Source organism: Gastrolobium bilobum, unplaced genomic scaffold (genome assembly GCF_033153095.1).
Source record: "Gastrolobium bilobum isolate Gb01-03AN ecotype WA unplaced genomic scaffold, APGP_CSIRO_Gbil_v1 utg27505, whole genome shotgun sequence".
Lineage (NCBI taxonomy): Eukaryota > Viridiplantae > Streptophyta > Magnoliopsida > Fabales > Fabaceae > Gastrolobium > Gastrolobium bilobum.
This window is the reverse complement of record NW_026898864.1, coordinates 386715-404589: the sequence shown is the minus strand read 5'-3', so window position 1 is coordinate 404589 and position 17875 is coordinate 386715. Positions and strand designations below refer to the sequence as shown.

Here is a 17875-nt window from a genome sequence, read left to right as displayed (position 1 = left end):
CAAATTCAATTTAAATTAATATTGCATACGTTATTCATTCGTCTTTAACCCTAATTATAATGTGGTTAATTGAAAGGTCAATATGTTTGCAAGTGTCATTCATAAAAAAATATTAATTGTCACAAACTAATTTCTAAGTGTGTAAATAAGTCATAAAACCAACATATACCAATTTAGAAGTAACTAATTAATTTGTAAGTCCATATAATATATAAGTCACATCACAATCTTACATAGGTCACTAATATTTTTCTAACCCCCCTAACAATTAAATAAAGTCACAAATATTTTTGTAACCCCCTAACAATTAAATAAAGTCACAAATATTTTTCTAACCCCCTAACAATTATCTAAGTCGCTAATAACTATCATATATTAATTGCTGTTAATAAAAAAAAACAATAAATAGGGACTTACATTAGAGAGAGACAGAGCTTCGCTGCGCAAAACCCTCCAAAAGAAATTTAGAGAGAAGGAGGAGGAGGAGGTTTAGAGAGAGGATGGGAGGGTGGAAATGAGGTAAAAAAGTGAAAAACGGATTTATATACACCGCAGATAACATGCCCTATCGTGGGCGTGTCTCTCTCCTAGAACACGCCCTACTTTGGCCGTGTCTCTCTCCTACCGCACACGCCCTTACTTAGGCGTGTTTCCTTTACAAGCTCACGCCCCACATGGGCGTGTCTATCTCCATCAGAACACGCCCCATGTGGGCGTGTTTGGGTGCTATAGATTTGTAATTTTTTACAAAACGACAACTTATCCGTAATTTTTTATTAAAAAAGTAATAGATTAATTTTTTTGCCCACAAATGCGTGTTGGAGGAATTGGATTGTGCATTTCTAGGGAAGGTAACACTCTGGAGGATTAGTTAGTCAAGCAAGTTAGGTTTTTTTTTTATTATTAATTATAAATCACATGTATTTTTTACATCAATCAATATTGTTCAATTCAGGAACATTTATATTCTGGTGGGGCTAACTCTCCTAAAAGAAATTTTTTGTATTTATATGAATTTGAGAACAAGACCTTACTTATATGGAATCAAGTATGTACTACTTAAATCAACTCCTTTTAATCAAGAAGAATAGTTTTATAAGATTGGAAACTCAAGGATCTACCCTTAGAACAAAACTTTGGTGGAATGAAAGTATCCAAGTGGATACTTTCTTCTTTCACATTTGGAAAAATTTCAAATGTGACTGATTTTTTTTTGAAGTGTTAAAAAGAATTTCAAATGTGAAAAAAGGAATACTCCACCGTTCCCGACCAAAGTTTTGTTCCCACCCTTGCGGTGCTGGACTCTTTTGCATAATGATGGGATGAGGCTGGGTTTAACCCGCATGTGCCCCTGTATGCCTATAATTTTAGGGGCGTTTAAATTTCTTTTATATATCTAATAAATAAACAAATAAATATATAATTTTGTCGTTCAAAAGAAAAAAAAATACAATTGTAGCTCAGTTGGTGCCAGAAAACTGAGCAGGTATGGGTATGTTGGTTATTCAAGTTTGATGAGTCTCATAATTGTTAGTAATAGGTTAAGTGAAGTCCATATAAGTAGAAGGATCCATCTACCTAAAATTTTAAAGTCTTGGATTGAGACATGGTGCCGGATCCACTTGGTGCAACTAGTCTAACCTTAGCTTATTGGTGGTGGTTCCTCGTCACGGGCTTTCCTGGACCCGCATGACAATGGTATCTCCGGGATTGGCTCGAGCTATAGCTTGTTAATTGGCTAGAGGCGGGTTGAGTATTTGGGCCTGAGGTACTCGGTTGAAGGGAGTATGTCAATGTTGGGTTTCACACTTGAGGGGGAGATTGTTGGTTATTTAAGTGTGATGAGTCTCACATTGGTTGATAATGGACTAAGTGAAGTCCATATAAGTAGAAGGACCCATGTACTTAAAGCTTTAAGGTTTTGGGTTGATACATAATGTCGAATCCACTTGGTGCGATAGTACCCCAAGGCCCAAATACTCCACCCGCCTTCTTGCCAAACACTAAACTATATCAAGACCAACCCGACTTTGAAATCACTGTCAAGCGAGTTCAGGAGGAGACCATGGTGAGAGCATGTGTTCGTGTTTGATTTCCCCACTACCCGTCTTAGGGAGGGGTTAAAGCCTTAATCTCGAGACTCACTCCGAATCAGATTAGTCGCGAAACGATGAACCGATTGTAACATCTCCAAAAAAAAGAGGAAAAAAGAATACAATTTTTAAAATTTATTTATTATAATTGAAATTAAGGTATAAAATTTATAATAAAATTATAAAAGTTATATAAAAGTGAAATATGTTAAAATAATTTTATGATTTTGTATATTTAATACACATATAAATATTAAATTAAATTGTGTATAGAAAAATAATAAGCAAACCTAAATATTTTATGGATTCGCTTTTTCTGCAGTTACTGCAGATAAGTAATCTGCATTAAGTCCAATACGACGTCGTTTTGGGACGGAAGTCATGGTATTTTTATAATTTTAATTTTCAGGGTTATAATAGTCTTTATATTTATAATTTTTTAAGATTTCAATACCAAAACTACTTCGTTTTGCGAATAAATGCAGATAACTTACATGTAGTAACTGCAGAAATATTTTTTTCATATTTTATTACTAATAAACAAATCAAAATTATTTTATACAATTAATAAATTTCAAATATAAGTCTCTCTATCATATGATTGAAAGCACGTGTAAATTTATTTATATATAAAAAATTAGCAAAATATTCTATTTGCAACATTTTGATTTTAATTTTTTTTTAAATTTAATTTTAATACATTGTTAATATTAAAAAATTATATTATCATGTAAAGATGTAATAATATATCATTAAATGAGATAAATTATATAACAAGTAAATTTGGTTAAATAATATGATAAGATATGAAAAATCTTTTTACAGTGACAGGGTGTTCAAATTAAATTGTTTTAAAAGATTTTATCTATTGGATCAAGATTTCATAATACAGTCTACATTTAAAACAATATGACAAGATACCTAAAATCTTTTTAGAGTGACAGGGTGTTCAAATTAAATTGTTTTAAAAGATTTTATCTATTGATCAAGATTTCATAATACATAGTATTACATTTAAAACAAAACAGTTTTGATTAAACGATGGCAGTTCAGTTGGCGTTAAAAAAATGAGAGTAAAAATATATGTTCGATCCTCTTTAAAATTCTCTTTGGGTTGAGTTTAAAGCTTTAATTTTGAGACATACCTCGAATCAAATTAGTCACGAAACGATGAATTGATTGGAATATTTTAAAAAAAAAACTTTTTCTTTCGCCTTTGTACGAGGAAAAAAAAAACGGTGGTTGGTGATGTAAATGTGCATGTTGGTCTACAGTTAGAAAAGGTTGCCATCAGTACTCAACCTTTTTGTTTTTCTTTCATTGTGATGTTTATGTACCTGTTAATTACCAATCGATTTGTTAGGAATGTGAAAGATATGACAATTGAACGAATCATATAATTTTATTCTGACTTCTGGTTTCATGATTTATTATAACCTAATAAACCTATCACTATATTGGAGCCGACAAGGCACACTGTTGATATGTTTCGGCACCGATTAAGCACCGAGCGTCAACTCAAAATTTATAGTTCATTGGTTAAGTAGGTGTAACCACTAACAAATCACCCTTGACTACAATATTTTATTAGAAAGCTCCAATCATTAATCAACAATTACTAATTTAATTGGTAAAGAGTTCATTTCCCTTAATAAGTCTCCAGTTAGACTCAAGAGTTATTTCAATCATTAGCATAAGGAAAACTGGTTAATTTTATTAAAGAATAAAACTTATATAAAGTTTTTTGAGTGTTTGTGGTCCTATTATTTAGTGAAAATGTAACTTTTGTATTTCTTTTGGTTACTTCATTTATATTTTTAAAAATTTCCTCTTGATATGCAAATATTATACACATATTATATTTTTATTAGAACAAGAAAAATTCCTACTCTACATCATTCAAGATGTGTATTACTTGAATAACATTTTCAATGTTGATTATATTGCGTACGTTATACATTAAATAATTCAGAGGAAATATCACTTCAATTTCTCTTTAACGGTAGAGTATCACAAGTTTATTTATGGGTTTTATAATTCTCGTTTAACATGAGAATTCAAATTTTTCTATACACCCTTCGATTTCTGTGCTGATATGGGTCCTATATATACTTTTTCTAACATATAGATCCAACATGTTTTTTATCTCTATCGACGGCGGACCCACATAGGGGCACATGTCCGCACTTGCGAACATGAAATTTAGATTTTAGATTTTTTTTTTTTTTTTGTTATATGTCCTTATGTGTCTCTTGTTCAATATTTATATTAGTCAATGTTAATTTTGCAATACAGATATTAAATACTTATTTTGTGTTGAGATTAAATGTCAATTATGGGATAATAATGTTTTTCATTTAGTAACTGAAGAGATAGGATGACTTGATTTTCTGAGTTTACACACTTCAATCGCTCAACTCAATAATCATTGGACATAACTTCACTGTCATACTTGCTTCACTAGTAACATCTAATTTATGAAAAAATTGTTTGTCCTTTTAAATGACACAACTTGTGTCATTTCACTCTCACAAAAAGGTGGAACCCACACTTTTTTTTTGTCCACTCTCTCCTCCATGATCTATCTCTTTCTCTCACTTAAAATGATACAATTTTATCTCCTTTAAAATGATCCATACTTTTTCCTTAATTTGTACATCATTTTTTACTAATTTATATTTCTATCTGCCTAGAATTGCTATTTATCGTATATGTTTTTCTTACATTGATAAGTCAACTTCTCCATGTGAAAGTTATATCAAAAAAATTTCGGGGACGCTGTCCCCGAACCCCCGCCACTTAATGTGCAGACATGAACTTTTTTTCTTGGGTCCGCCACTGATCTCTATAACATAAGATTTCAATTCTCATTCAACATGAGAATTATAAAACCCTTTATTTATATATTATAATGGATTAGTGTTTGTCTTTTTAAAGATATAAAATTGTGTCATTTTAAGTAAAAGAAGGAGACACGTAATTGAAAATCATGGAAGGAGAAAGTGAAAGTTTTTTTAATTTAAATTTTAAATAAAATACAATAGTTTTAACTAAAAAATCATCGTTTAAAAGGACAAATATTTTTTATATATTAAAAGTAAAAAAAAATTACTTTTAGACTTGGAATGCTTGGCACATGGCTCCCGACACAGCTCCAACTACCCCTAGGTCCAGTTCTGGTTGCACCAGAAACACGCTTATCCGGTTCCGGTCCCTTTAGTTAGGCCTTTACATCTTAGTGCATCTAATGATTTGCCTAAGTCGTAGACATAAAGCTAAACGAAAATAAGGTTTTTTCTATGTAATTTCCCCCCTCCGTGTTAACAATCATATATATACCTTTAAAGCCAAGCTTAGCTTTAAAATACCTAAGGAATAAACTTAACGCATGAAGAACTTAAAAAGTCTTCACGGGAATATATTTAACTATTCGCAACTTGCTTTGTGCATCCCGTCGTACATTGCTTATAAATTTCAACTTCATGACCCAATAGTTTCCATTGAGCCAAATAATACTAACAACGGAACTCATGAGGCTCATTTCAACTCTCCTCCTCTTGCTACTAATCACGGTGGGATCCTCCTCTGCCTCTCCCACTAGTTGGAGGAAAAGGGTTCGTGAGCCATGCAAGAGGTTGGTGTTTTACTTTCATGACATTGTTTACAATGGTCACAATGCCAAGAATGCCACTGCAGCCATTGTGGGTGCACCCGCAATGGCCAACAGGACCATATTAGCAGGGCAGAGCCATTTTGGTGATTTGGTTGTTTTTGATGATCCCATAACACTGGACAACAATTTACACTCACCTCCTGTTGGACGTGCTCAAGGGTTTTATATATACGATAAGAAAGATATTTTCACTGCTTGGCTTGGTTTCTCTTTTGTGTTCAACTCTACAGAGCACAAGGGTAGCATAAACTTTGCCGGTGCTGACCCTTTGATGAATAAGACTAGGGACATTTCCGTAATTGGAGGGACTGGTGACTTCTTCATGTCTAGGGGAGTTGCTACTCTCTCAACGGATGCCTTTGAGGGTGAAGTTTATTTCAGGCTTCGTGTGGAAATTAACTTGTTCGAATGTTGGTAATTTAGCTTGAGAAGAATCAGCCAATTATTCCGAGAGAAATTAACAACAATGTCTTCTTTATTGCTTCTCTTTGTTCTGTCATTTATCTTTTTTCTTCTTCTTTTTAATGTATTGGAGGGAAACGACGTTGGAGTACGTTTTGTCATATCAAACTTTACTAGATATGTATGACGGCGCCACACCTTAATTAAGGTCAATGTCGTAACTTATCCTCCTTTTCGAAATTAAATAATGTCTGATGGTATGTTATTGGAAGGTTGATTTCTCTTATTATTTTTTTCTCATCATCTCAATTTTCTTAATGTACATTTGAAATTCGGCTCAAAATCAAGTAAAATGCCCTGTCTAATGCCTTCTGAAATTTAATAATTATGATTTCGTATAACAATTGAAATAAATTAAAGAAAAACAAATAAAACTTTCATTCATATTACATAAAGATATATTTAGTTATTTACTGCGTGGTTTGTATTCTGTTTTGTGTTAAATACGTAACACTGCAAAGGAAACTTAAACTTGGCTGGGCTGACCGTTGATGAACAAAACTAGAGATATACTTGCGGTTGGTGGCACCATTGACGACTTTACAGCGATAAAAAAATATAATAAAATTGTTCTGGACAGGTCTCCCAGTCCAAAGCTACGAAATAATTCTGGTAAATTTATTTAAGGAGTTACTTTTATATATATATATATATATATATATATATATATATATATATATATATAAAAGTAAAAATTAAATACCTAATTGTTAGGTTGTTTCTAGATTATCACAGGGAGTAGAAAGAAGAACAGAGAAGAGAGAATTGAGAGGGAAAGATTGTCAAACTTTTCATGCTTTTCTCCTTGCTCCCAAGAGCTTTAATATCACTTAACAAGTCTGTAACTAACTCAAGGGTACTATTCCCTGATTGTTCACCCTATTACAACTCATGGATTATCACGTTAAAATAACGACAAAAACTAAAAGGCTTATTCAGTATTCTCAGCAGCTGTACTGATCCAAATAGCTGGGCTTCTTAATAACCCTTCTGGGTCTACTAATGGGCTGATCCGTAACATTCCCCCCTGGTTAAGAAAGCACCTCATCCACGAGGTGAGTAGAAGATGGGCTGTCCGAGTCAGGGACTGAAGGGGTGACAGCTAGTGGGTTAGGTGGCTGAAGATTGCGATGTGTGGTTGAGAATGAAAAGGGGGTGTGAGATATTTTCTGGTCGATGGGGCTAAGTGGGGAATTATGTCTCACCGTAGTGTCTGAAACAGAGGACTCTGATGAAATTGAGTCAAGGCGAGTAGGATGGGTCAAGTTCAGGGCTTTATGATGGTTTTGTGGGGCTGGTTGGGTGTTTGGGGAAGAAAATTCCGATTTTGGAGGCCTTGGCGGAAGCACCGGTAACATGGCTGGATTTTCTCGGACCTCTTTCTCATCCTCCCAGGTTGAATCTTCCGGGGGTAGACTATCCCACTGTATCAACACTTGTGGAATTTGGATGTTGTTGCGCCAAATAGTCCGAGTGGCCACCACTGCCTTGGGTTTATGAATGGGTCGAAACTCGGCTGGAGAAAATGGGAGCTGGTGGATCTGAGGGCGTTGGTCGGAGTTAAAGGGTCGGAGTAAGGCCACATGAAACACCGGATGGATGCGTGAAGTGGCGGGTAGTTCCAACCGGTAAGCTACTGGTCCAATGCGTGCGGTGACGGTGAAAGGGCCATAGTACCTGAGGCTGAGCTTGTGGTTAGATCTCCGGTGGACTGACAGTTGCCTATAAGGCTGGAGCCACAACAGCACCTAATCACCCACTGTAAAGGTAATGTCTTTTTGCTTTTTATCAGCCACTGCCTTCATATGTTGTTGTGCTCTGATCAAATTTGACTTTACGCGTGCAAGGATATCGGCTCGTGATGTCAGTTCAGTGTCAACCGCCTCATTTGCTGAAGAGCCCAAGGTGTAATCTAACATGTTCGGTGGGGGCTTGCCGAAAATGACATGATAAGGGGACATGCCCGTAGAGCGGTGGTTCGTGGTATTGTAGTGGTACTCTGCCCAAGCTAAATGCTTTACCCAAGAAGAAGGATAATCATGTGCAAAGGCACGAAGGTACAACTGTAAACTTCTGTTGAGTCTTCCTATGACCCCATCTGTTTGCGGGTGGTATGTTGAGCTGAACCGGAGATTGGTTCCGTGCAGGGTAAAAATTGATTGCCAGAAGTTACTCAAGAAAATGGGGTCCCTGTCTAATATGATCGAGTTGGGACTGCCATGCAGTTTACCAACAGTGTTCCAGAAGACCTGTGCTACCTTGGACGCTGTATAGTGAGGTGGCAGAGGAGCGAAATGGGCACCCTTTGAAAAATGGTCAATCACAACTAGGATGTCAGTAAATCCCGAAGAACTGGGAAGGTGAGTAATGAAATCCATCGCCAAATCCGTCCAAATTTGATTAGGGGGAAATGGGTTGTAGCAGTCCCAATGGACAGTGATTCGATGGTTTGATCTTTTGGCAGATTTCACAATTCTGCACAAATTTTGTTACATCTCTTCTGATTGATCTCCATATGAAATTTTGATGTATGCGTAGCAGTGTGCCCTTGATTCCCGAATGTCCACCTTGTACTGAAGAGTGTAAATCCTGTAGCAGTTGTGGAATTAACTGAGAGTTGGCCGGTAAAAACAGTCTCCGACGATGAAAAAGCAAATTGCCTTTGAAGCGCCATTGGGGTAGGGCAGCGGGATTGGTGTTGAGGGTATGGATGATGGAGGAAGCATACGAGACACTTGTTAGTTCTGCCTGTAGATCAGAACCATAGTTGCTTGTTGGACTAGTGAGTGCACATAAAACTGGGACAACTCCTTCCTGCTGAGTATCAGGATGTCTGGATAAGGCATCGGCCACCTTGTTGGATCTACCAGACTCGTGGACGATGGTGTAATGAAAACCCAACAGTTTGGAGAGAAATTGCTGATGCTCAGGTGTCTGGATCACCTGGTTCATCATGTTATGTAAACTATGATGATCAGTGCAAATGGTGAAAGGGACGCCGAGAAGATACTGATGCCACTTAGCCACTGCTGACGTAATGGCAAACATCTCTCTTATGTAGGTGGATTTGCCTTGCATAGTGGGAGACAATTTGCGGCTGTAAAAGGCTATGGGGTGGCCTTTTTGTAATAAGACAACACTTATTCCAACACCGGAAGCATCAGTTTCAATGATGAAGGGTTCCTTAAAGTTAGGGAGAACCAGAATGGGGACGGATGTGAGCTTATGTTTAAGATCGTGGAATGTTGTTGTTGCTTGGACCGACCAATGGAAGCCATCCTTGGTGAGTAAACAGTCAGAGGGCTTGCAATTTGGGCATAGTGCTTGATGAATCTCCTGTAATAACCGAAGAGGCCTAAAAACGTGCGAACTTGGGTGACTGACTTTGGTGTTGGCCATTCTGCTATGACCTGTAGCTTTTGTGGGTCAGGCGAGACACCCTCCCCTGAAATGAGATGACCTAAGAAGTGGATGGTATGCTGGAAGAACAAGCACTTAGATAATTTGGCATAGAAGGAGTGTTGTTGTAATGTAGTGAGAACAGCAGCTAAGTGTTGAAGATGCTCCTGCAAGTTGTTACTATACACCAGAATGTCATCAAAAAAATAACCACAAAACAGCTAAGATAGGAGGAAAACACCTCATTCATGGTTGCCTGAAACGTGGATGGAGAATTGGAAAGGCCAAATGGCATTATCACATTAAAATAACGACAAAAACTAAAAGGCTTATTCAGTATTCTCATCAGCTGTACTGATCCAAATAACTGGGCTTCTTAATAACCCTTCTGGGCCTACTAATGGGTTGATCCGTAACATTAATCTAATACAACCTACCCAAACTCTTTGTCACTAAATGGCTTAAGTAGTTACTTTCTTATCTCCCTAAAAGTAAAATTTTTAGACACTACTAATAAAGGATCTTTCACTCCCTCATAATAGTAGTGAAGTTTTAGGCAAAACAATTATGACTTTCTATCTGTAATCATTGAGGAATATTTTCTATCTATATGTATCCCTTTGAAGAGTCATTTTGCATTTATTATTTTTATGAGTTGTTAGTCAGCTAAAATATTGAGACACCATGCCCTAACATGTTCCTCCTCTCTCAACTACCTTTGAGATATTGACACAGTGACTCATAGAGGTGAAAGTGGGCCGGCCCGGCCTACAGAGGCCTATGACCTAGCCTATATTAGGCTGGGCTTGGCCTATTACATATAGTCAAATAGAACATGACCAGACTTTTAAAGAAGCCTATTTAGAAAGTAGGTGATAGGCTTTTTTTTTACATGCCCGACCTATAAGCCTAAATGTCGTCCTATATCATATTATTTATTTTAAATAAAATAAAATAAAATAATATTATTCATAGAACTACCAAATGGTGTTAGTGCATGTGAGCTAAATAGGTGGTGGAAGGATCTAAGTTCGTTTCCTCACCAATACTATCTTTGAGAGTGACATAAGATCTGTACCAATCTCTACAGTACCATCAGAATCAATATTTAGTGCTGGAGGAAGAGTTATTGATGCCTATCGTTCTAGCTTGGCTGAAGATACCATCCAAGTTTTAATATACGGCGGAGATTGGCTACATAGTATGTGTGACTTGAAGAAAAAATAAAAGGTATAAATTTAATCAATTAAAATTATTTTATAATTTAATTATATTCGATTAAATTTTAATAGAAATTTGACTTTATTTTTATGTAGAAGGAACCAACATCTCAGAATGTGAGATTGCCTATATGAGTCTATTAAAAGCAGCACGTCACTTTATTTTTTTGGCTACTACAAGCATCATGATGTGTTTGTTATATTCATGTAGTTATTTTAATTTACATAGTATAGATTTGTTTGTTGGATCTGATGAAATATATGTTATTTAGTTTGAGCATTTTGCTTTTGAAAGTGACTTAAATGCAGATTGTGATGAGTTTTGTTGTGATTCATGATTCTGTTTGGACGTTGAAATTGTGATTTTTATTTTAGCAACACAATTTGAGTATTTTGTGAAGTTGATTCATGGTTCTGTTTGGAAGTTAAAAATTAACAGGCTAACGGGTCAAGCCATGCCATTTGTTTTTTTATAAACGGGCCAAGCCAGGTTAACATTTATACTGGTACTAGGCTCGGGCCAGGCCAAATTGAATTTTTTGACATAGGCTTAAGCTTTTCGGGACAAAGCTCGGCCCAGCTCAATCCACTTTCACCCCTGAGTCCCTTTGAGATATTCATACGGTGACTCATCTAGAGCTTTGGTCTACCTCTAAGAGAACCTCTATAATTAAATGCTCACCCTTCAAGAGATACAAGCCTAGTTCACCAACACAAATAACTCAAAAATTAGGAAAATCATTTTCTCATGCCATAAGAGATTTTTTCATGTTGTGAGGCATCGAAATTTGTGTTATCTTTTTTTGAACAAGTGATAAACCCCACCACTTATTATGTCTATGACATGAGAGATACTATTTCATCTGACATGAGAAAAGAGAAGCCAAAAATTATCTTTCCCCAATAACTTAAGCTTTTCAAAAAGTTGATTACATAATATTGGATTAGAGGCTATGATTAAATGATTTAAAGTTTGATCTTTCCACGTAATTTTCTAATACAAAAAACTTAAATTTCAGTACAAGATAAAAAGAAATAAAATTGTAGCATAAGGAACATATTAAAAGATATATCAATTATGTCAGGCATGTCAACAGGAAGTCTGTGGCGGGGGACCACCACCAATGGGCTAAGGCTACATTATCAAATCAAATGAATCTGACACCATGTTTCAACCCAAAATCTTAAGGCATTAGGTTCATATGTCCGTCCACTTATATTCACTTCACGTAGCCCATTATCAACCAATGTGAGACTCATCACACTTGAATATTTCAACAATCTCCCCCTCAAGGATGAAACCCACATTAGTATGTCCCCTATCTCCGAGTACCCAGACTCAAATCCTCAACACACCTCTAGCCAATCACAAGGTTAGCTTGAGCCCAACCTCGGCTCCGATAACACTGTCAGGCGGGTTCAGGGGAAGTCCGTCGCAGGGGACCACCACCAATGGGCTAAGGCTAGACCAACCACACCAAGTGGGACTGAAGTCATGTCACATCCCAAAACCTTAAGGCTTTCTGTCAGGCGGGTCAAGAGGAAGTCTGTGGTAGGAGACCACCACTAATAGGTTAAGACTACACCACCATATCAAATGGATCTGACATCATGTTTCATCCCAAAACCTTAAAGTATTGGGTTCATGGGTCCTCTCGCTTATATACACTTCACTTAGCCCATTACCAACCAATGTGAAAATCAGTACACTTGAATATCTCAACAAATTATGTATCTACATCTAACACCTTCAACTTTTGACATAATTAGTTACATGATACACATGCATTGCCACTTAGATGACTTAGGGTGAAGTCTATTTTCGCCGGACATTAAATTGCAGGAAAAACACTTCTGCTTTCACAAGAGAAGTGTCATCTTATGTCACACTTAGTTAATTTTGTGTGCCTTTTTTTTTTAAGATGGGCCCACCTTATTTTGGGTCAACCTTATGTCACACTCAGTTAATTTTGTGTGCCTTTTTTTTTTTGAAGATGGGCCCACCTTATTTTGGGACAACTGCAAAGTTGAAACTTCTCGTGTGAAAGGAAAAGTTAAAATCCGTTAAATTGTGTGAGGGTTGTTGGTCACTTATTAATAATGGCCACATAATTTATTTATTTTTGGTAACCTTATTTTTATGGTTTTATTTTTCTTATCTAAGTCTCCAATTTATTTTTTTATTTAACAATTGAGAAGCTTTTTCCTTCTTCTTCTTATTTTGCTGAGATTATACTATTATTTTTCTTTTAAGGGCATTATGTCCACCACAATCAATTGAAGGGATTTTTTGCTGTTTGAATCCTTCAAATGGGTTTTTCAGCCTGTTGATTAATTCTAATTACAAATAGAATACGAACGATTTGGGAAAGTCTAATTAACAATTCCACTTTCGTTAGGCCGGCCGCTAATGTGTGGCAAAAATTGCCAATGCCTCCTTTTAATTTAAAAAAGATGAATAATTGCAAAAATAAGTGTTGGTTTTCGGGCAGCCAGTAGAGAAGCTTGGCCCTCGTACTTTTAAAACGGGCAATGTTACAAATTCGGAGTGGGTTTTAAATCGGCTAACTAGAACTCAGAATTATAACTTCAGCCCATTAAGAAATGGCCCAAGATTTTACAGTATTGCTTATAGAGATCTGATTCTTATGGAATCAGGCTGGTGGAATTTTCTTCTGTGCATAATTTTCAGCCAAAGAAACCATGTGTAAATATCTAAATGGTTGCTATGAACAGTAGCGACATGGTTGAGGTTCCTCTAAACGGGCCACTATTGGGAAAGAACATGTTCTTTCAACAGGACCGAATGCAGTTTCTCTGGTTGGGGAGGCTAACATACATTATTATTTATAAGCATAAGAATATGTTGATGCTCTTCTGACCGTAGTCCATATTCCGTAGATAGTGCACTATGGGTGAAGTATGAAGAAACTACATTTGTGTATTTATCTTGGAATATACCCTATGCAGCAGCACCGGTAATAAACTATACACGGTCTTCTTATTCCTTTTTGAAGGATATTGAATACGTGTATCTTTGGATAAACATTTACAAGTTTAATTTTATATTCAAAAGAATAGATTTATAGTAAAATTATTTATATCTATAATTTTTTTTATCTTGAAATTAAATTGGTAATAAAATTTAATATAATATTCTCAAGCGTAGAATCCGTATTTTGCTTTTTTGAGAAATATTTGATGTAGCAGTGCAATATAATCCTCATTTGTTTACTTATAAACTAGAGCTTTTTCTCTATTATGCGGCACAATTTCTCCTTACGTGTACCAACTCACACCTGTAAATACATTCTGAAATTTCTTTCAGGAAATTCTTTGTAATAAAGATAAGTATATGCTTTCATTGCTGGCAAGAATTTTGATAAAGACACGCATGTGAGTCATACGTGGCAGTGCCTCGCCCATCCGTAAGGTCTTTGAATTAGAAGAATCAAAAAAGAATTTAAAGGGACGATTGTGGTTTGTGGAGAATTGGGGATGGACAAATATCACTCTCGATCTACTCTGTTCATTGGTTTGTTCCTCCGGTCCTACCCCGCACAAAACCTTTACCTCCACTTGTTCTGTCTTTCCACTTTTTGTGTTTGTACGGTTCCTTTATATATTAATATCCCACTTTGTCATTTTACCAACAAAAAAAAATATGCTCGACAAAATTAAATATTACATATTTTCAAACATCTATCAAATAAATGATTTTCAGTCACAATTGATTACTTTCTATATTATTACATTAGTAAATCATGAAGTTCAATTTTCTTAAAAAAAAAAAAAAAACGACGTTCAAGATTAATTAGGATTTATATGTTCTACAAATTTAAGCCTTAAAATTCGCTTTATAAATAGATTTAAATATAAGAGTATTATTATTAATCGAAACACAATGTTCATTAAATTTTATTCATTTATTGTAAACTATTAATTGTAAATTGGATCATAATCTTCTTCTTTTTTTTTACTACTCAAGTTCTGCAAAAATTTTTACATATATTAATGTAATAGACCCTTTTCCTAAATGGTATATAGAAATTCACGTGACTTAGTTTTCTTGAACTAATTTAGGTCACAGTAGTGCAAATTTCACCCTCGGAGTACAATAAACTATATAATATTTAAATATATACTTAATTAAGCATCTTAACCTTATAATTTTACTATATATTCAAATAAGTATTTTATCTTTATTAGTTTTCTCTATGTTCCTTTTCATCTCCATTTTTATGATTAAATTATTTTCTTAATTTATCACTAGATCAATATTATTCGTTCAGCTCATTAAACAATGTTGGAATTCCTAAGCCTTAATTATTACTAGATCTTTGTTGGTCTAAACGTGGTTTTAGGGGGTGTCAGGGTTATTATGGGTATTAGTGCTTTTGGAATTTGTATAGCCATACATTTATTTTCTTTTTTAATTTATATTTTCACTCCTTTTATATATTAAATATAAATTAATATAGATTAAACCACATTCAATAAATATATATATATATATGAAAAAATATGTGTTTTTTTTTTTAAAACAAATAAATATTTTTTTAAATGATACAAATTTACAGTCTCTTAAAAGAAAGATAAACAGAAAAAGATATAAGTTTAATTTAAAAAAGTATAAGTATGAATCTCACCGATTTGTGTTTATCTCTCTTAAAAATTTAAGTTCACACCAACTTTATAATCATGTATATTTTTTATTTTCGTTCTTATTTTATTTATATTTAACAATTTTAATTTACTAGTCAACCGTTATATGTAAATTAATAAATGATTATTTACCAAAAAAATAAATGATTAAAATAAGATAAACAAAATTTTACATCGATATAAATTTATCAGGTCGTTGTAAGTTGTAACCTGTACATATTGAGCAAAAAGACTAGAAGTGAAAGTGGGGTTGAAAAAAGTGGCAAGATTCAACGTGAAGATCTCGTGGGACAAAGAGGCACATGCTCGAAGTCGAGACTCGAGATCCGCGATGTTCCTATTTTCTTTATGTTTTTGCTTGACAACGACAAGAACATTATAATTAATATTACTATCTTATAAAAATATTATGTTGGTGAGTGGTGACTTGGTGTGTGAGCCGATGAGGCGATGACCAATGCTTGAAACATGGCACGTGCATTCTAGGAACCGAATATTAAAAGGGTATATTCTTCGAAAACCTAGGGAAAGCAATCCCTATCTTTTCACTGATATTCACACAGGAAAATTTTAATAATTAAATAATTAATCCAAATTTAGCAATTTTTCTAAGGAATAATAGGAGAAGTTAAATTTATCCTGCACACTCGTCAAACAGAGATTATCTCTGTGTAGCATTGATATTCACACGGGACACAAGACACATTACGACACGATACTCTGACACGTTAATTCTAAAAAATATTGAATTTCAACACATTAAGACACGTTTTGATATTAAATATTATTTTTAATTTATGTAATATATATTATATTTAATACTTAATAATTTAACAAAAAATGAAGTTAAACTTATAATACCCATCAATTTTGTAAAGAAACATAAGATATTCTAAATATTTATATTAAACTCAATAAAATGGTAATAGTAATTCAACGAATCTAATAATTTGAACTAAAAAGCAACGCAACGCAATCTTTGAAACTTTTTTTGAGTTTGTACAACGCGTGTTGGAATGTCGGAGTGTACGAGAGTGTCGAGAAGTGTCGAACACGACACGTCAAGATTTTTAAAGTGTCGGTACTTTATAGGTCTCTACCGCATGACAAAAGTGTTTTTTTTTTTTTAATATATCCTAATTTTTTTTTAGGTGTGTAAATTTCTTCTGATATTTTTATAAATTTAGATTCTTTGAATCAACAATAAAACTAATTTGAAATAAGGAAAGAGTTGAGAATAAAAATTTTAAATTTCTATCAAAAATAATATATGAGAATTAAATCAAAACTCTTTTATTTTCACTACTCAATTCTCATGCACAAAGTGAATTACCAGTTTTTTCCTTTTTCAAAAAGACATAGGAATAGGCCAAATTGACTTGCCCTATCTAATTTTTCTCTTAAGAGATCGAAACCGTTGATCGACAGCACATATACTTGATAGTGCAGATCTAACGGTGTATAAACTGCGGTGGACTTTTTGTTGCAATGCGCGCACCCATTGGATGGTGATTCTTGATCGCTAACAAACCAGAATCACCTTTACTCGGTTTTGTCCAAAAAGGTGTGCGTAGGATACGATGAGTGCTGGTGGGACCATGTTATAGTGGACGATCCCATCCAACGGCTGAAATCCAGTGCCGTGGGATTACGTGTAAAGATCGAACGGCTGGGAGGTGTTGAAGATAAGAGTCTAGGTCCCTTTTAACCTCTTTTTATAGTTATTATATAGGAAAATATGATTATAATGTTAGAGAATGCAGCATAGGTCATGTTGTAAACTCAAAATAAAAATAAAAATATGGGATTCACTTTGTTCAGTAGAGAGAATTTCTTTTAAGAGAGCCTCATTTTTTTGAGTGTACAACATAATTTATGTTGTATCCTACAATATTATATTTTTATTTTCCTATTAAATATTAAACGAAAAAATAAAAGATTGGAATTTTGACGCTTCAGATAGTCCTAAACGGACAGCCAGTCTTTCGGCAGGGGCTTATCTATGGTTCACTTAGTAGTCACCACTCACTATGCACAAGACACAAGAGAAGACAGAAGAACAAAGGGCACAGCTAAGCTAAGGTAGCCCACATCCATTGCTTTTTCCCTCTTTTGTTATTTATTCCCTTAAATAGAACAGACAGGAATTAGAGAGAGCCACCAAGATAATGGAACAACGATGCAGGTGCCAGACCCCATATATTTTATATTGCAAGCTCAAGCTTGCACGTGCGCGTGGTCTAAACATTCTACGGAGGAGCGTGCCCTTGTCGAACTCCGTCTCCCTTTTTTAAAAATTAAATAAAACAAATAATGTTTTTCTGAAAAAATTTAAATAAAGGTTCTGACTTTTTATTTAAGAT

General features: G+C 34.7%; 1 protein-coding gene across 1 annotated transcript; it reads left to right on the top strand.

Moving 5' to 3' along the window:
• The first annotated feature begins 5616 nt into the window (after positions 1 to 5616).
• LOC133284804 (dirigent protein-like) lies at positions 5617 to 6184 on the top strand. Its single transcript, XM_061481908.1, has one exon. It carries the CDS (start codon positions 5624 to 5626, stop codon positions 6182 to 6184), a length of 561 nt encoding a protein of 186 aa, XP_061337892.1. The 5' UTR covers positions 5617 to 5623.
• The last annotated feature ends 11691 nt before the right edge of the window (positions 6185 to 17875 follow it).

Excerpts from the sequence above, each read along its gene's own strand:
- LOC133284804 (XM_061481908.1), top strand. The coding sequence starts at position 5,624 with ATGAGGCTCATTTCAACTCTCCTCCTCTTGCTACTAATCACGGTGGGA.